The 19,083-nt window shown below is 33.6% G+C and overlaps 1 protein-coding gene across 2 annotated transcripts in view; it reads right to left on the bottom strand.

The window, feature by feature from the left end:
* Positions 1–19,083, bottom strand: part of LOC138933430 (uncharacterized) — a 217,818-nt gene that overhangs the window by 90,350 nt on the left and 108,385 nt on the right. For both annotated transcript variants that reach the window (XM_070296135.1, XM_070296144.1), the window contains exon 2: positions 10,557–10,780. In XM_070296135.1, the coding sequence (XP_070152236.1) occupies positions 10,557–10,780 (224 nt within the window). The remainder of the gene's footprint in view (positions 1–10,556; positions 10,781–19,083) is intronic.

Raw genomic sequence — 19,083 nt, 5'->3', positions numbered from 1 at the left:
GATCTAAATTAAGTTTTGTACAAATATTTATTACAGGTTTCTTAATGTATGTGAAAATTTTTATTTTGTTGGCAATGTCTTTTCCTTGTCAAATTTGTCAATAAGTGTTACAATATGCAATTTGTCATAAGAATCAATAGTAACTTTAAACAAGTAATTTGCAAATCGTTAAAAAAATTGTGCTCAGATTTTTCAGATACTCAGAGGAAATAGTAAAACAGTCTATGAAATTTTCATGCTTCTGTCAATGTTTTGACATATGACACATCCTATGATGCATCCTTAAACGATGGCGCAAAAATAAAATACTTTACCGTCTTGTACTTATTACGTAACAAATAAAACATAGCCGTGTTTGATAAAATCGCCTGATCTTCTTGGATTCTTATACTCTTAGAGGAGTAATTAGTTTGATGAAAATTATATCGTGCATATAAAAAAGAAATTGCTTCAACAAATTCAAATCTATTCGAGATAGCAAGATTCTCTTATTCTTATCTGTCCATTTCTTTAATAAAGTACGAAGGATAGAAAGGTATAATATTATAATTGCGTTACGGAAAATCTTGCGATTCAGTTATTCTATTATCTGACTATTCTTATAATGATTGGCTTATAGGAATCCAATTCCTTGGAGGACTCGTGGGAAGAGAAGCACATTCCGAAAATATATGTTTTCAGTTCTGTCGCTATTGTATTAATTTAATATTTTATTATAAGCCGTCGTACTTTGCAAAAGTATTGTCGTGTTTATGCCGGTATTACTTTTTTAAAGGGTGTCTATTCAAATCTTGTAAAAAAATTCCCTGAAAATTCTTCGATCTTCCAGGTATTTTTGTTCAAAATTCAAAATAAAGAAAATATTTAAAGACTTTTCCATGCAATTTCCTAAACTAAGTTTTTTTATTGTACGTATTTTCTAATATTTTTCGATCTTATACCAAGAGAAAACACAAAGCCACTTAAGTTTTAAGTGTTAGATTTGCAAAGGTACTGAAAAAAGTTGAATAGCTTTTATTAAGATAAAAATTTTTTATTTTTAATAAAAATATAACATTTTTATTTTTTATCACTAAAAATTAAAATAAAGAATATGTGCTGTATATTCAATATTTTGTTAAGACATTCAATACATATAAACAGAGACATAGATATATATTCATAATATATTTCAAACACATAATTCACAACTTGGCTTATCGACGGATTGCCGATTGCTTACAGTATAAGAACAAAATTATGAAAAAGAGAAATTTTTTTTTTAATTCCCTGAGAATTCCAGGTTTTTCAGAGAGTAGATACCCTACTTAAACGAGAACTCTTTTACTCTCCTTCGTGATATCACGTGTCTGTTAGAAATAATTTATTTGCCGCTTACAAACGCTTTTTCTCGTTTTATGAGCTCTTCATTCATCAGAGGAAATTAATTCACGTCAATAACGGGGGATTTCTATTTGGCCGGATTAGAGAATCAAGCCTTGAATATACCCATGGATTGATATAAACATATACGGGGGGAGGAGAGGGGCATTTCGTAATATCTAGCAAGAGGTATTTAGCGGTGCGTCAGTGCTGAAATGTGGAAAATGCCGCGGATCATCTCCCACTTCCATTATCAATATCTCGAGATATTCGTAGGGGTTGTGTGCGAGGGAGTCTGGCGGCGATGGTAGAGGCTTTGGCGGATTTACGGGACCGCGCTTCCAAGTTCATCCGTTAATGGCCAAGCCTTAGGCGGCCTAGGGTTGTAACTTCAGTCGCGGGTATATCCGAGCCCCCTACTCGAGCGTTGGCGTTTAATGACACGTTGAGACGATATTGTCGCAACATTCAATGCCTCCATCTTACAACCATTGATGTATCTTAACAAGCTCGACGAAAGGTGAAACGGTGATAACGGATGCTGCCTGCTTTCGAAAAGCCGTCCCGGTAAACAGCCAGCGAGGAACAAGAATTCAAGTCGCTCTTGTTGTCATCGAGACTCTTTCGCTTCTTTATTTTATTATTTAATTATTTTAGTTTATGTTTTAAAATATTATTCTGCAACTTGGGGCGTTGCGTGGCGCCGGGCGTAGAGTCGCAGGCTGGTAATCGAAAGATTCCAGGTTCGATTCCGCTCGGGTCCCATCCTCCCATATGACCCAAAAAGAGGTTTTCACACATATATTCTATATAATGCCTATATTGGTTTATCATATATTATCCTATCAAATACCTATATTAGTTTATCATATATTAACCTATCCAATACCTATACCTAATTAATGTATAGACAATTCCTTTCGGAAAGTCTCCCAGCCATATCAGAGAAGAAGAAGTATTCTGCAACTTTGTGATGCATCGTCATGAATTCGTAAAACACGATGACTCCAATCGCGAAATGAGTTACGAAACAGCTCGTATATTATACTTTACGTATTTTCCGGGATCTCATAAGAATTCTCTAAAATACAATACCTGATTTTCCTCGAATTATGTAAACTCCTCTACGCTGCTATTGTCAGAGACGAAGAGGAAAATCCGGAATCTCTAAATATTGTATAAGCGCACTCCTCGCGTCTCGATAAGGAGTTAATTACGTTATTTGACTTAGCAATTAAAGAACAGATTTTTCCGCCAACTCCCTTTCTTTTTTCGCGGACAAAGTTAGTTTCGCGCGGGCCAAGCTAATTACAAGTTACAAAATTAGAACTTTCCCGTCTGTTCCCGGATCCCAGGACGCAAATTAATCCAGCTGGGCGAGAATACGAGAAAAAGAATATAAGCGGATTCCGTTAAAAATGTCGCTCTCTTAACATCGTGGTCGTCGCATCGGGACGACGGAATTTAAAAATTAAAATTGCAAGCATTTCTCACACGACCAGAATTTTTTCCGCGTGTCTTCTGTGTGTATTTCACCCATATATACTGGCAAAGTATACTGTTTTATTCATAGTTGAAATAAAGGAAAAATTGAATATTCAAGGCATTAAGATTAATTGGCAGATCTTGATGAGTTCCCATTTCACTGTGTGTCAAGAGATTAAAAGAAGGATTACCATATATCCACATAAGAGTGCGGAATTCTGAAATTCAAACTAACTTTTTCAACAATGTAATGGAGAAAATAATAAAGTTGGTTCAGTTTTTGAAGTCAACTCTTTATTCACACTTACTTGTACTGAAATCGCTACACGTTTATAACTTTCGTTAAAAGTTCCTGAATAATGGATGAATAATGCATTTCGTATTTTGCGAACGGTAATACATACCGCATTTGATTTTTCGAACCACAGCACTTTACTAAAGTAACAAGCGTATGGAAGATGCTCGGGATGAAAGCGTGCACTTCGCAAAAAAAGGATCAAAGGTACGGGTGAAGAGACTCGGAAAGACAGACTCTTAAAGACGGCTGGCATATTCGGACAATAGGGAGAAAGCAATGCAATAAAAAGGCACGTCCAATGGCTCATTACTAAAGGTCGTAAAAAAATCATTAAAGTTGAAGTTCGCCATTACGCAAAATCGCAATTGCCCTCTGGGCTTTCTGCCGTGCGTTACTATTGTATATCTTTACATGCGAGTCACATATACATCGGTAATTTCACGTTTGCGTATCGTGAGTAATATGCGGGGAAAAGTATCCGAGGTAATTTAAATTAGCAAGATATTTCGCTGACTATAACACGGTTGTGCTACGTCGTTTATTTTTCGTAAATTATGCCGAGATCGTACCTCTCTGCGCTTCGAGAGCCATATACAATCGCGGCGAAAATACACAGGGTGACGGGAAAAACAATCAATATCTAGATAGAAATTTGCAATAATTTTTAACGATTTATCGGTAATACGATTTTGAATACATAAACAAGTTTTTGAATTATATTATAAAAATAATATGTGATTTGCAGCGCAATATTTTCATTGCTGGATAACATTTAACGATTAATATTATGGAATCATCGCATATGTGTGTGTATCAATTTTAGACAAAAATATCCGCTGCGATTATAATCGATGATTGCAATAAATCAATCGATTAAAGCGAATTTCAGAATTTTTTTAGATCAAATTGAGCAAAAAAATAATTTCGAGAAGGTAATATTTTTCATCGCTCACAATCATGTAAATATTATTGTATATTGATAAAGTTACATATATATATATTATTCTATTCAATTTTATACAGATCCAAATGCACATTATTCTCGCCACCCTGTATCGCAGCCGAGCTGCGAACGAGGGTGTTGTTTACGACCGGCGTGGACGCGTAATTGAGTGCGCTTAATAAATAAACATGCTCGCGCGCTCGAATACGCATCCATGGGATGCATTGTAAAAAATGAATTCATTTTTCAGAGAATGTTGGTCGACTCAGAAAATATACGTTGCGACATTCCATTCAAATTGCGAAAGTACGTGTGAAACATTAAAGACCCGTTCAAATGCGAATGTTATCGGTATCTAATAATTTGTAATATTCAAAAAAAGTAATTTAAACTAAATAATCTTTAGTATTTTTATTTCCGATTTATTTGAATCTTTATCGTATCAATATATATCGTAATAATCAAATCGTATATAACAAAAGTTTTACAATTTCTTATATTGAAAATATTAGATAGCATCAATTATTAAATTGTATCTATATAAATTGTAATTATATATGTAAATTGTGATTATAATATTATATATTTTACATAATTTTCTTATATTTTTTATGCAATTATATTTATATAAATTGTAACAATTTAGTGTAATTTATTATAAAAAAAAAAAAAATCTATTGTAAATTATGTGAAACTGAAAGTACGTACAATAACGCAAAATTCGTTGAATTAACGTATTCAAATAAATCTTAAATTACAATATTTTTATACATATTGTAAAATTATTCAGAGATTTAATACAGCTTATTTTTTTCATACCAAAAAATTATTAATAAAATCCAAAAACTTTTATTTAAAAATTTTGTAACTGCAGATATCGCTAAAATTCTCTCTCTCTCTCTCTCTCTCTCTCTCTCTCTCTCTCTCTCTCTCTCTCTTTCTCTCTCTTCTACATAATATAAAAATTATTAAATAAGTATATCGAGATTCGATGTTAAACCAACGATTAAATATTAGTATCTTACTCGCTAAATTTGTTGATGGCGCTTTTGATATTGTAAAAATACAAGTATGTTTAAAATATTGAAAAGTTTTTAATATTAAATATTATTGATCACACGCGCGCGGAGATGAAAAAATCTGCGAAATAAAATAATTTACTTTGATTATCGTTTTTGATTAGGCGAACATTTTCTTTAAAAAGTCTTTCTCTTTTAATTAAGAGAGAAACATAATCGATAAACGTATTGATGATTTTTTTGATCACGGTAGACTATTAGCTACGTTTAATCCAAAAATTCTAATAAATTTTATATTGTACGTATTTCGAACATTTTCGTGTAATATAATATAATAAAATATTTTTTACATGTCCAATATAAACAAAGTATGTATAAATATATATATATATATATATATATATATATATATATATATATATGTGTGTGTGTGTGTTTGTGTATACCATATTATGTATATTTTATGTATTTTCGATATGTATTATTACATTTGTATATGTATAAACATTATGTATTTTCAAATATTAATCGTTGTTTATTATCTATATTTAAAAATTTCTAATGGATTCTAATAATATAAAATTCGAATAAAAATTTTTCCTCCTCCATGGTATCTCCACCTTAACAAAGGCATTTGCCGGGTGAGAAGGTTTGAGTTTGATGTTTAATTAAGATAAAAAGATCTTGTGCTTTAAAGCGTCAAAAATGGGGAATAAATTTTATATTATTTATATTATTAATGTATTATATATTTATATTAATCAGATTCTCCTGAACATATTTTTGGTCGAATATATATTCATGCCAAATTGGATTCAATCGCTCTCAAAGCGATCAAACCTGCTTCACTCGAAAACACTAATAGTTACCGATAGGAACCTATCCCGGACAAGTCAAAGGGGAATAATCAAAGAGATACCGTAATTATTATTATTATATATATATATATATATTATATATAAATATTTTTAAGTAAAATGAAGGCAAAAGAGACAGTATATTCCTCCCCGCCCATGCGTTCGATTTATTACACATAAATAAATGAATGGTGTCTAAAAATTACATATAATTCGCGGGAATTCGTTTGAATTCTAATAACTTTTTAATAAACAACGATGGAATTTTTTTCAACTATTTTTCCCGTGTTCCTCGTCAAAAATGCCTCTTATATCTCGAGAGGCCAAAGTTATCGAGCCTTAAAAAGTATAATAAAAAATATTCTTAATGAATAGATGCCTCCAGAAGCGTGTCTCGATTCGATTGCGAAAAATCGAAGGAGGAAACTTAGGACAAGGAAAGAACTGAATCCGCTCGCATCCCTCTTTCAAGAAACGAATCTTGATTAATGGCACAAGTTTGCGTTACCCTATCCCGCGTTGGCCATGCTCGGAATGTATAATGGACGGAATATAATTAAAATTGAACCTCGCGCAGACGAAGCGGGAAGAAAGAGAGCCATCTCTCTCTCTCTCTCTCTCTCTCTGTCTTTTTCACCCTGCTTTCTCGCTGCAACATCGTTAGTATAACTGCGGAAAAATAACGTCGTTGGCCTAGCAATCAGCGGCTCCGTCTTTGAACAATGACGGCAATTAGGTCGATCCACGTCGAATACACGCGAGAAGTGCATCGGCCGCAAACGCCAATCGTTAGAAAAACCCGAGAAAAATCGTCGAAGCGGACTGTAAAACGTTGAGCGAGAGAACAACGTCAGTGTTTCGTTAATGGCCAATTCACTGAATGAAGTCGTTCAGAGCTTTCCTCAGCCGTTGATGTCATCGTTCGGTAAATGGGGTTGATCCTCGGACGGAAATCCTTAAATTCCTCGTCATTCATATCTTACTAGTGGAAAAGGAACGTGACAAAATTCCTTCGCATTAAATGAAATTACAAGATATATTTCTGTTTGATATGAATAATAAAATATATTAGTACAATGTATATAATAATTTATTAAAACACAATATTGATGTTTCTGTTTAAGGATGTATGTGTCAAATATGAAAAAAATTGACAAAAGCATGAAAATTTCATAGATTGTTCTACTATTTCTTTTGAACATCTATGCAAAATCTGAGCACAATTCTCTTAACAATTTGGAAATTATTTAAGTTTGAAATTTGTATTGATACTTATGGAAAATCGCGTAGCGATTTTATTGATAAATTTGATGAGGACAGAAACATTGCCAACGTAATAAAAAATTTTTACACATATTAAGAAAATTCTAATAAATATTTGTGCGAGACTTGATTTAGATCCACTTACTCGTTTAAAAATTATTGATTAAAAATTGTAGAAAAATATTATCTCTTTCTTTCTGTAAATTACTCGTTTTTTGTTTTTTTTTCTTGCAGTTGATTTCAGATAGTATTCAAAAGTTTTTGTCATAAATTAGGAAAAATATTAATTACTATTAATTTAGCTATTTTCTTTTACGAAGATGTTAAAAATCATGTTATTTTATAATATTTTAATTCTTATTATAATCCAGTTTTTTTTATTTGATTTTTCGAACAGTATAAACGTAAGAAATATGCTTTTTTTTAATTTTCACCGTTTTTTGCTACTATTGTACGGCCATTATCAAGCTCCTAATATTGGCACGTAATTTCACGATGTGAATTTTAACGGGGTCGATATTCTCAATAGCTTGGAATAACTTTTAAACGACCTCCTTTTCGAAACAATAAAACTCGGTCGCACATTCGGCCAACTGAGTTCATACAAAGGTAGGAATTTTTACGGATGCATATGAAAGGCAGACCAGCATTCATTTGTCAAATTTTTTTCCGAATGTTTCACCGAACGTGTATATCACATAAAACGCAAGATAATTAGTTTCGATAATTAAATATATAAAAATAATTGCTGTTTAAAATAAGCTAAAAGTTGTGCAAATTAGAAACTTGCACATTGCTTCCTCATCATTTTATTTCGCTCACGAAGCTTAAGCTCCTTAAAGCAAGCGGGCCAAAATTTTTAAATTCTGGCTTCCTCATAGAGAAAGATATCTCAAAATTTGCGAAAGTTGGGATGTGTACAAACATTTCTCGAAAAATTCAAAATTTTATAAAAAATGAACTCTTCCTTCGCCAAATTCAATATAAAAAAATTCAACCCGATATTCAAAAATTTGTGAAAATTACCACGTGCTACAGATATTTCGTAAAAAATACAAAATTTTATAAAAAAATGAATCTTTTTACCGATTCTCACCGAATTCAATGCCAACCATCCTTTAGTAATAATCTATCCACGTAAAAGAAAATTTAATCCGATATCTCAAAATTTGCGAAAGTTACAACATGTATCGGACATTTCTGAAAAATTCAAAATTTTATTAAAGAAATGAACCTTTTTTCACCAATCCTCACCAAATTCAATACCAATCATCCTTTAATAATATTCTATTCGTGTAAAAAAAATTGTAACTAGATATCTGAAAAATTGCGGAAGTTAGAGGTTGCACAACAAATCGCGTACATACATACATACATACATACATATATATATTTTTTAGGAATATGATTCTTCGACATTTTCGTACATTCTGAACATATTGGGATAAAAAACTCGAAAAAAAATTTTGTCACGAAAACAAAGCTTCCTCTATAAGGAAGCAAAAAAAAAAAAAGAAGAAAACGACATCCGATCTTTTGGACACGCTTGAAAGACATGGCAAAAGAGATAGGGATTAATAATATTATCTATGGACGAGAGATATTAATACACTTTCGTTTACGAGTCTTCTTAATGACGAGACCTCACTCGTATCAGCACCATGTATCAGCATGTTTAACACCGTAGTTTCTAGTTGAAACGCGAACCGCGCGACGATTTCCACTGAAATTGCCGCGTTTTAATGGCTCCCAACTGATCCTTTAAACTTCCATGCTGCATTACGCTAAGTAGCTTAATAATTTACTCCTATATGGAAACTCGCGCCGCAATAAAATTTATCGCGAATTAATTGAAAAATAATATTCTCGCGCACTGTTCAATCCGTCATTTAATGTACATACACATTGCTAAACAATTCGCTAATTAATACGTTTTCACGTATTAAATCCTCGTTAGACGAAACTTCAACGAAGTTAACCTTCTCTGTCAACATTTGACGTGCGTTTTGCAATACGTATGTTTATTTAAGTTTTCTAGAACCGCGGATTAAGAAGAATAATAATCCTGTACAAACAGCCTTCTCTCTCTCTATATATATATATATATATATATATATATGATGACGCATGTCAATCTCGCGTTGAAAGATTTCAAGGTAGCGGCTAATCTGGGAGTTAAACCAACAGGACAGCCGCGTATTAATGAATCTTTTGTCCGCTTTACATAAGAATAGACTTTATACGCGGATATCGCACACAAACGTCATCTCATTGTCAATCTCACCTTGACCCGATCGTTCCATCTTGAGATGGATCTTGGAATGAGATAGATGCGATTTTTCTCATTTATTCACAAATTGTAAATACAAAGATTGACTCCTTGATTGTTTACGATTTTAAATCGCTCAGATTTATTCGCACATTTATAGAATTTTTTTTTTTTTTTTTCCATTGAAAATATTTTCAACTTTGTAAAATTGTCTAGCGCATGCGCATCTAAATCTTTAATTATACGATCTATTTTTTTATATATAGTCAATACTGACAAGAGAAGTTTCGAAAATTGTGAAATATACAGGGTGGGGCATTTAAAGTGTTACAAGCTATTATCTCTGAAAGTACATATATATATTATTAATCTTTTTTTTTTTTTTTTTTTTTTAACCAATTGATTTGTCTCATTATTCTGTACATAAAAGTGTTACAGTAAGATTATCGAAGACTAAATATTTTACGAGATATTTTATTTTTTATATCAAAATATGTCAGACTAAGATATAAAATAACTCGAAACATATTTAATAAAAAATATACTTTATTATAGTATTTTGAGAAGCTCTCGAGATAAGCTACAAGAATATGGGATGAAAAATAGAGATTTCCATTTAAAAAATTAAAGGTGACCTTCACGTGACCCTTCAAACGACTATCCAAGGTCAAACCAATGGCACTTTCTTATGTCCCCCTTCGAGTCAAATAACTTTTGTCTAAAACATTTTTTGCTATAATGTGTACTTTCAGAGATAATAGCTTGTAACGCTTTAAATGCCCCGCTGTTCTGTTGACAATCGTAATGACGTAAATGAAAATTGTACGGTACAATGTTTACGTCGAGCGTATAGAGGCAACTCTCGCGTGCGTGTAAAACATGGAAATCCGTCCGAGTACACCGAAATTATACCGATTTCAATCGTTGAATTTAACCACTTTTCTCCATTAATTTTTTCGGAATATCGCGATCATTTGCTGCAACGTAGGCCCGTAGAACCTAGGCGCCGTTCTCGATAATATCGTTTAGCACACACGTGTAGACTTTATGGAGGACCTACCTTGTAACTGCCAACCGCGTGCGCGCCATCGTAGATGTAGAGATGGTCGTTGCAATCTAACTGCAGCTGATCGAATCGGAGCATGAAACGCTGCAGGATGCTGTGAGTCTGGAAAGTAATGGCGCAATCGAGGTCCCTCTCATTTTGCGACGTAAGAACGGCGCCGTCTATCTTCCTGTAGAGGTCCCGCAGGAAGTACTTCTTGCAGACGTCGCTCATCTGATCTGCAAGGAGAACGGAAATAGGCGAATGTGAGAGTCAATCGATTCGATTTGTACTCGCAATTTGATCTTGCGATATAAACATTTCAAACAGACTATCATGCTATTATTTGAGTCATGTAAGCGTGAAAATAGGATTTATAAGATTAGAAAAATTTTATTGTAGGTTTTCTTTTGTTTTTGTTTTTGTTTTTTTTTGCTTAAATTAAAGTATGACATGCTTTGGAGATGTAACGATTTATGAATCATAAATTAAGATAGAGATTTTTCTATCAAATTTAAACATCCCTTCTTCTCTCTACATACAAAATGTCCCGTAAAGACTATAACAACTTTTAAAGGTAAATAATTAAGTCTTAAATTGAAATTCTCTCCCTCTCTCTCTCTCTATTAAAGAAGTAAACTCTATCTGAAATTAAATAAGGAAATGTAATTTTAATTCTTTATAACATTTAGTTTGCAAAAAGCACTTCTTTTCGAATCGCTTATAACACGGAAATTATTGATAATTTTGCTGAGAAAAAATCATCTTAAAATGATTTCAGGAATGTACTCTTAAGCATTACGGTCTTTACGGGATACCCTATATATACAGGGTGTTGCAGATCAGGTCAATGAAACTTCAAGGTGTTATAGGAAATTGAATTTGGAACAAAAAGGTTCCTATAAACATAGGTTCGGAAACGCTTCGTTGAAAAGTTATAGCTAATAAACTCTCTATAAGTAATTAGTTATGATCAAAATTTAATAAGAACATTTTTATGTTTGCATTTGCAATGTTTGCACTACAAATGTAGTGTTTACACAGAGACCATCGAAAGATAATTTTTTTCAAATTTCTGCTTTTTTCGTTGTTATGAGGTTATCTTCTTTTGAACGCCTTATCAGAATTAAATGAAATTGGTGTAATTTAGTTTGTTATTTAATTACTCAGATTTATTTCGTTACCTTTTTCAAATGAATGAAGGATTTTGAAGTTATTTTTAAAATGCGTCCAAAAAAACGTGATTCTTCGAAGTTCATTGGTTATAACTTTTTAACGAAGCGTTTCTGAACCTATGTTTATGGGAACCTTTTGTTTGCACTACAAACGTAGTGTTTACAGAGAGTTTACACATCGAAAGATGATTTTTTTCAAATTTCTGATTTTTTCGTTGTTTTGAGGTTATCTTCTTTTGAACGCCTTATCAGAATTAAATGAAATTGGTGTAATTTAGTTTGTTATTTAATTACTCAGATTTATTTCGTTACCTTTTTTCAAATGAATGAAGGATTTTGAAGTTATTTTTAAAAAGCATCAAAAAGACGTGATTTTTCGAAGTTTATTAGTTATAACTTTTTAACGAAGCGTTTCTGAATCTATGTTTACGGGCACCTTTTTGTTCCCAAATTCAATTTCCTATAAGATCCTGAAGTTTCATTGACCCGATTTGGAACACCCTGTGTATTCAGAAATAAGATATAAAAAAAAGTGTTGGAATCAAAATCGATGCAATATTTTCAAAAATAAAGAGGAATAAATTTTTAAATGTACGTTTCACGAAACATGAAACGCGCAATCGCGCACTCTCTCCCTCCATTACACACGCGTTTGAAAAGCCCCCCCCCCCTCCCCCCGTATAGAAAGACGAAATTCACGCGCGAATTTTTGGCGGGAAAAAAAATTTCATTTTCGCGCGCGGACGACACGGCCGTGTGACGCGTCGTACAAATAACCACAATGCGCAGGATACGCGATTGCAGCCGGCGGATTTGCATTTAAAACGAATGATAACGAATGCAGGACGACAGTCGGCAGTCAACACGTCGGGGAAATAAGTTACAGACGCACTTCGGCACGGGGGCTTGTGCCGGAACGTTATTGCGATATCGTCGTAGTTTCCCCCGACATTATATCATAACATATTTCGGAGCGGGTAACAGAGGTTGCAGTTCTAGAACTTCGTGCACATCTTCGTCTCTCTCTCTCCTCTCTCTCTCTCTCTCTCTCTCTCTCTCTCTCTCTCTCTCTCTCTCTCTCTCTCTCTCTCTCTCTCTCCTAGAGTATATCCTTCCTTTCTCTTCCTTCCTGCCTCTGTCCCACCTGTTCCCCTTTCCCAATACCATCCCTTTGCAGCCCTTCGCTCTCGGCTGTAACATGGAGAAATTACTTACTCCCAAGAAGTTTGCGATATGTGCGTTTGCGCCGGCTAAAGTGCAATTGCAACGCGACGCGTTTTCGATCGTGTCGGGAGTAAATCCGAGTGTGCGATAAATAAACATCCATGGCAAATCCGAGGGTGCGATCAATTACATGTAATAATTTATTAGTCGCTCTCCTTCCCTCCAACCCTACGATACGCGCACAAAATCCGAGATAGAAACGAGAAACGATGAATTCTGTTAAACGTGCGCGCTGTTATAAGCGCGAATGCATTATTAACGCGATCGTTCGGTCATTACACGTAATCCGCAAAATTATATTTAAGCGAAATATATTGTGTGAACTTGAAAAATTCGTCTTTGGCCTAAGAGATCTGGATTAAATATATAGGGTGTCTATTATATTTGGAAAAATATGAAAAAGCTGGAATTTTATTGGGATTCAAGGAATTTCTTTAAAAAAAAGCTTCTATTTTATAATTTTTTTTCTTATATTGTAGATTGTAGACAGTTGGCGAGCCAATAAACTATGTGTTTAAAATATATTATAAATATATATTTATATGTTTGTTTATATAAATATTATATAAATATCAATGTCTTAATAAAATATTGAATACGCAATACATACTTTTTATCGTAATTTTTAGTGATAAGAATATGAAAATTTTATATGCAAGTGAAAAATACTTATCTGACGAAGATCATCCAATTTTTTCAGTACATTTGAAACTCAAGAGGCTCTCTGTTCTTCCTTCGTATACATGAAAAATATTAGAAAGTATAATAAAAAAATTAATAAAGCTGTATCAAAAAGTCTTAAAATTTTGTTTTTTTACTTGAAATTTTGAAGAAAAATATCTGGAGTATCAGGGAATTTTTTTACAAGATTTGAATAGACACCGATCGTCTCGAGATTCTCTCATATAAATTTGATTAAGCACCGCAATTACGTCACGGCGTTAATAACTTCGTTATATCCGACTGCCAACTTGTGCGACAAGTCAGCGAAGAGCTGTTAACTTTTACTGCCATTGGTAAGAAATTTTACGAGTCTTCCTCGACGCCGCTATTTTTTCCATACCTGGAGATAAACATTGTTATTCTTGTACGATAAATTAAAGATGTATGTCCGATATAATTGCGACATTAACTCCAACTTTGCGCTAACTCGAGCGTGTCGTTAGAGAGAACATCGCCCGTTAGAATTAGAGCGAATTGAAGTTTTCATTGTGTCAAATATTTCGGATGAATAGTAACGTCAGGGAGAAAATTTCTACGCGTTTGAAACTACGAAGATCCATAGGCGCCTTTGTGCAGTGGCGCTAAACTAAATACGAAGACTTAAAGAGACTAAATTCAGAATACGAAAACTTAGAGATCAGGATAAGAAGAATCAAAGGCAGATATCTTCGTCGAGTTTTGGAGAATACAATTTCGTAAGAGCAGAGATCGGAATATCCGAGAGAGAAAATTATTTTCTCAGACACACAACTTTGTGCGAGTTAGCGAGTTTAACGAATAAGTAACTCTGTTACACCAGGAAGTATACACGAAATGATTTACTAAAGATATAACGTATAAATCTCTCCCTTAGATTTTTACGACATTTCAAAAGCCGATTATGATATATATTGAAATTGACTGAAAGATATATGAATATAACTTTTTAAACTAAACATGTCCAGAAAAGGAAAAAGAAAAAAAAATAGAGAAAATAAAAGTCTTTGAAATTCTTCAAATTTTTAATATTTTTTCGGAATCTCCGAATTAATACTCAAATCTCGTGAAAAAATTCCTTGAAAATTCCCTCATCTTCCAGGTATTTTTATTCAAAATTCCAGGTAAAGAAAATATTTTAAAGATCTTTTGATGCAATTTTTTAAAATAAATTTTTTTATCGTACGCGTTTTCTCATATTTTTCACTCGCACGAAGGAAAAACATAAGAAGCACTTAAGTTTCAAGTGCTAAATTTACAAATGTACTAAAAAAAAGAAACTCAATAGCTTTTGTTAAGACAAAAATTTTTAATTTGCATAATATTTTTATTTTTTATCACTAGGAATTATTATATTTATTATTTTACATATTTATATTATATATTATATTATATTATATATTATACATTAATTTATATATTTATAATATATTTTAAACACATAATTCATAACTCGACTTATCGGCGAATTCTCCTACTGCTCATACATAGTATAAAAGCAAAATTATTAAAAAGAGAATTTTTTTTTTTTTTTAATTCCCTGAGTCCCAATAAAATTCTATAAGAATTCCCTGATTTCTCCAGGTACAAAAGAATTCCCTGAAAATTGCAGGGAGACATGTATATACATGTGTATACATTTGTATTGAAGCATCCTATATTCCCGATGAATCCATTGAGAACGTTTACATCGGAACGCTTACACCGACGCTCCCTCAGCTCGAAAACGATTACGTTTCTTAATGGGAAGCGCGCTTATTCAAATGGACATCGATGGCGGCCGCACTTAATCATTTACAGTTCCTTGGCGAGAAACCGAACCGCCGATTCGTACGGTCATTTAAATGCGCCAGTCTACGGTGCTTAATTCGGATCGGTCAAACGGACCGATGGGATCGAATTATCGGTTCGACCGATCGCCAACCGATTGATTCGCCCGCACCGTCGAGATAAAATGGAGTCGACTCGGTACAAGCCGCGATTTATTAACTTTGGTCTGCTGCATGCGACGAGATAAGGAGAAGGTACGCCAAATTCTCGGTCACGCGGATTATAATCCCTAGGAGAAAGAAATTTGCACCCTCCCTCCCTCCCTCGATATATCAGCGCCAATGAATTCATCTGCCGTTTCGACCGGTTGACTTTACAGCAATCACGATTCTCCCCGGATCATAGTATCAGGATTGCCTCGGCGACGAGAATTTTATTTTGTTATCTATTTTTTCGATACATATTTATTTCATTTTTATATGTTTACAGAAAGTTCGCGAAGTAATATCATTTCCGCTTTGCTTTATTTATCTTTTATCGAGCGAAATAGCATATAAAATCCTGTAGTATGATAATGGATTGTTGACTCTTATGCATCTGATATAGCCTGCAATTATACATTGTCTTTGTGATGTGTTTAATTGATATTACAATCTATACTTTGCAAGGAAAAGTTACTCGGAAATTTCATTAATTAACTGTAATTATCAAATATCATATTTCAACTCTGGAACAATCAGATTTGATTATTCTCAGCAAATCGCATATAATTCGATAAAGCATTATGACATTCAAAATCGTGATCCTTGTTATCCTCTCGTCGAAATAAAATATCACCGTAAAAAATAATGATTAGGAATATTAATAAAAATTAAAAATATTAAAATATTAACCGATATAATAAACGATAAAGTATATCTCGATATAAAATTTTTCAACATTTCTAGAAACTAATAAACGCATAAAGAGTGAGATTTGTGTGCGCTCCTTTTCTAACATACTGGGTGCGGAAAAAATATCGGAACCCTAAAAAGGATTCCCCACGAAGGGAATAGATTATGGAGAAAAATGTTAAATACAAAAGGTTCTGGATATCGAAAGAGCTATCAACTAGATTTTGGGCCTGGAATCTAGTTTGGGTCCAGTAAGGCCCAAATCGATTTTTTAAAATAGGGATTCATATTTTTTATCGCGAATTTAGATTTAGGACACGTTTTTACATCTAATATAGCCGACAAATATTTGGGTCCGAGAGCCCAATAAGGCCCAAATCCAATTTTTCGATAAAAAATCCTGTTTCTCATCGCGTGTCGATGTCTAAGATAGTTCTTTGCTTAAAAGAAGACAAATTAGATTTTGAAGCGCAAAGTCCATATTGGACCCAAATGTTTGTCGGCTATATTACATGTAAAAACGGACCCTGAACCTAGATCCACGAAAAAAAAATATGGGTCTCTATTTGAAAAAAATTAACTTGGACCTTAATCCCAAAATCAGGCCCAAAATCTAGTTGACCAGTCAGATAGTTCTTTTGATATTCAAAAACTTTTGGGTGTTTAGATGTTAGGCTGTTTGGGTATATTTAACGTTTTCCTCCGAAATCTATTCTCTTTGAAACATTTTAGAACCTGGTATTTTTTCCACATCCTGCATTTAAATTTTCACAGATTGCTAAGGCAGAAATTGCGGTCGGAAAAACGCGAGAAGATCAATCCGCTCGATTCGGTCGAGCTTCCACGCGACAATCTCGCGATCGGGATTGCTTCAACGTTCGATTCTTTCTGGGTGAACGAGTTACGGAAACGAAAGGACAAAAATAAAAAGTTCGTAACGAGGCTATTCCCCCGCTCACCCGCGGAGAAAAGAGGAGAGGCGAGGCGCTACCGCCCCGAACAAGAAACTCGATTGAAAAGTTCCCGCTCGCGGCTAGGGATAGTTTTCCGCATGGCACAGCTGCCGATGGACCGTTCGAGGGCGAGAACCTTCTCGAGGCGAGTCCCCCGCAAAGCTTCCCGTAAAGATAAGAGCGCGCTATTTCCGCCGGCGGTCACGACCCCGGCATAAATAAGGTACGTGCGAGGCGACCATCAACGCTGTCAAAGTGCCACGTGCTTGTCGCACATCGCAATCGTCACACTGGCTTCCTGCCGGTAGTTTCACTCGTCTGCGGATACCCGCCATTCGTACAGATGAACCACTGATGTCGTACTTGGTCCTCGTCGCGAATTGAGACTTTATCGTATAAAACTAAATAGAACTGGCGTCTTCCTAAATCTTAGACGCGTACAATAAAAGATTGAACGTAAGATAAATACGACATTAATTATTTTTTATTCATTCTTTGACATTTTAGAGAAGGCGGATTATTAATTGCTACGTTTAAGAGCCTGCAAATAATATATATAATTAGTCCGTTCGTTGAAAATAAGTAAGAAGTACATACAAAAATTTAATTTCGACTTGAAATTGACAAGGAGGAAAGGAAAGAGAGAGAGAGAGAGAGAGAGAGAGAAGGTAATCTATGTACACGTTTTTGAAACTTAATTCTCTGAAATCGTTTAATCTTTAATGTTAAATATCTTCAAAATTGTATCTTCCTTCAAATATTTGCTAAGAAAGATCCGCGCGACTCGAAATTCGTAGAGAAATTACGTTATCGTAGAGCGAAATTAAAAACTGGTACAGAAAAGATCGCGCGCAAAAAAAAATTAATCAACAAGTAGCGAGAGTTTCCTGAAACTGGCGAAACTCGAGCTAACAATTAACTTTCTCGGATATTAAACGATACTGTAATTTTTATTCATTTTACAACAAAGTTACCTCGCAATCTAACTCTATCCAATAAAACGGTTTGATGCATTGTAAGAAACTTTAATACGGAGTATTTCGTTCCTAATAATTTGATTTGTAATCGTCTATTAGTAAATTTATACATCGTTGGACTCTCGAAATTTGTCGCGCACGCGAGAGTAATCTCGCATGGTTTATGCATGTTTTGCGTGAACTGTAGTTTTTTTTTTTTTTTTTTTTCAAGGGGTCTTCCTAGTTTGACGCTCTGAAAATAAAAGCAATTTTTGGGAATTTTTTTTTCGAAGAGAAGTATAAAACATATTAATTCTAAACTTTGCATGTTTATTAAATAACATTTTTAATATATCCTGAATTCTTTTCAAACAAAAATATTTATTTGTCTCGGAGTAATCCAACAAGGATGTCTCAGAAAAGAAAAAAAGAAAAATACCAAACACGTTTCCGGTCATTAAAGTCGTCTGAAATAAAAAGAAAAATCGAAAAGATTTTTAATCTGCACGAGTGTGGTTATCGTGTGAACTAGAATTAAATCGATACTTGAGAAATTCAAATTTTGCGACTTACAAAACTATAATCGATTCTTTGGCGAAAAAATGAAATTACTTTTTGACACGCTGCCATTTTTTTATTTTTCAATACTTTTTTTTTATTCTCGTTCACGCGATAGCTAGACTCATATAGATTACGAATCTTTTCGGTTTTCTTTATTTCAGATGACTATAACGGCTGGAATCATGTTCGCTGCGAACAATTTTTTTTTTTTTTTTCTAGACACCCTGGTTGGACTCCATTATAACTCCAAAACAAACAAATATTTTTGTTTGAAAAAAAAATCAGGAGATACTTGAAATGTTTCATTTAAT

This window comes from Polyergus mexicanus, unplaced genomic scaffold (assembly GCF_030449975.1).
Source record: "Polyergus mexicanus isolate NDT 795.1 unplaced genomic scaffold, iyPolMexi1.0 SCAF_1, whole genome shotgun sequence".
NCBI lineage: Eukaryota > Metazoa > Arthropoda > Insecta > Hymenoptera > Formicidae > Polyergus > Polyergus mexicanus.
This window is presented reverse-complemented; position numbering and strand designations above follow the sequence as displayed.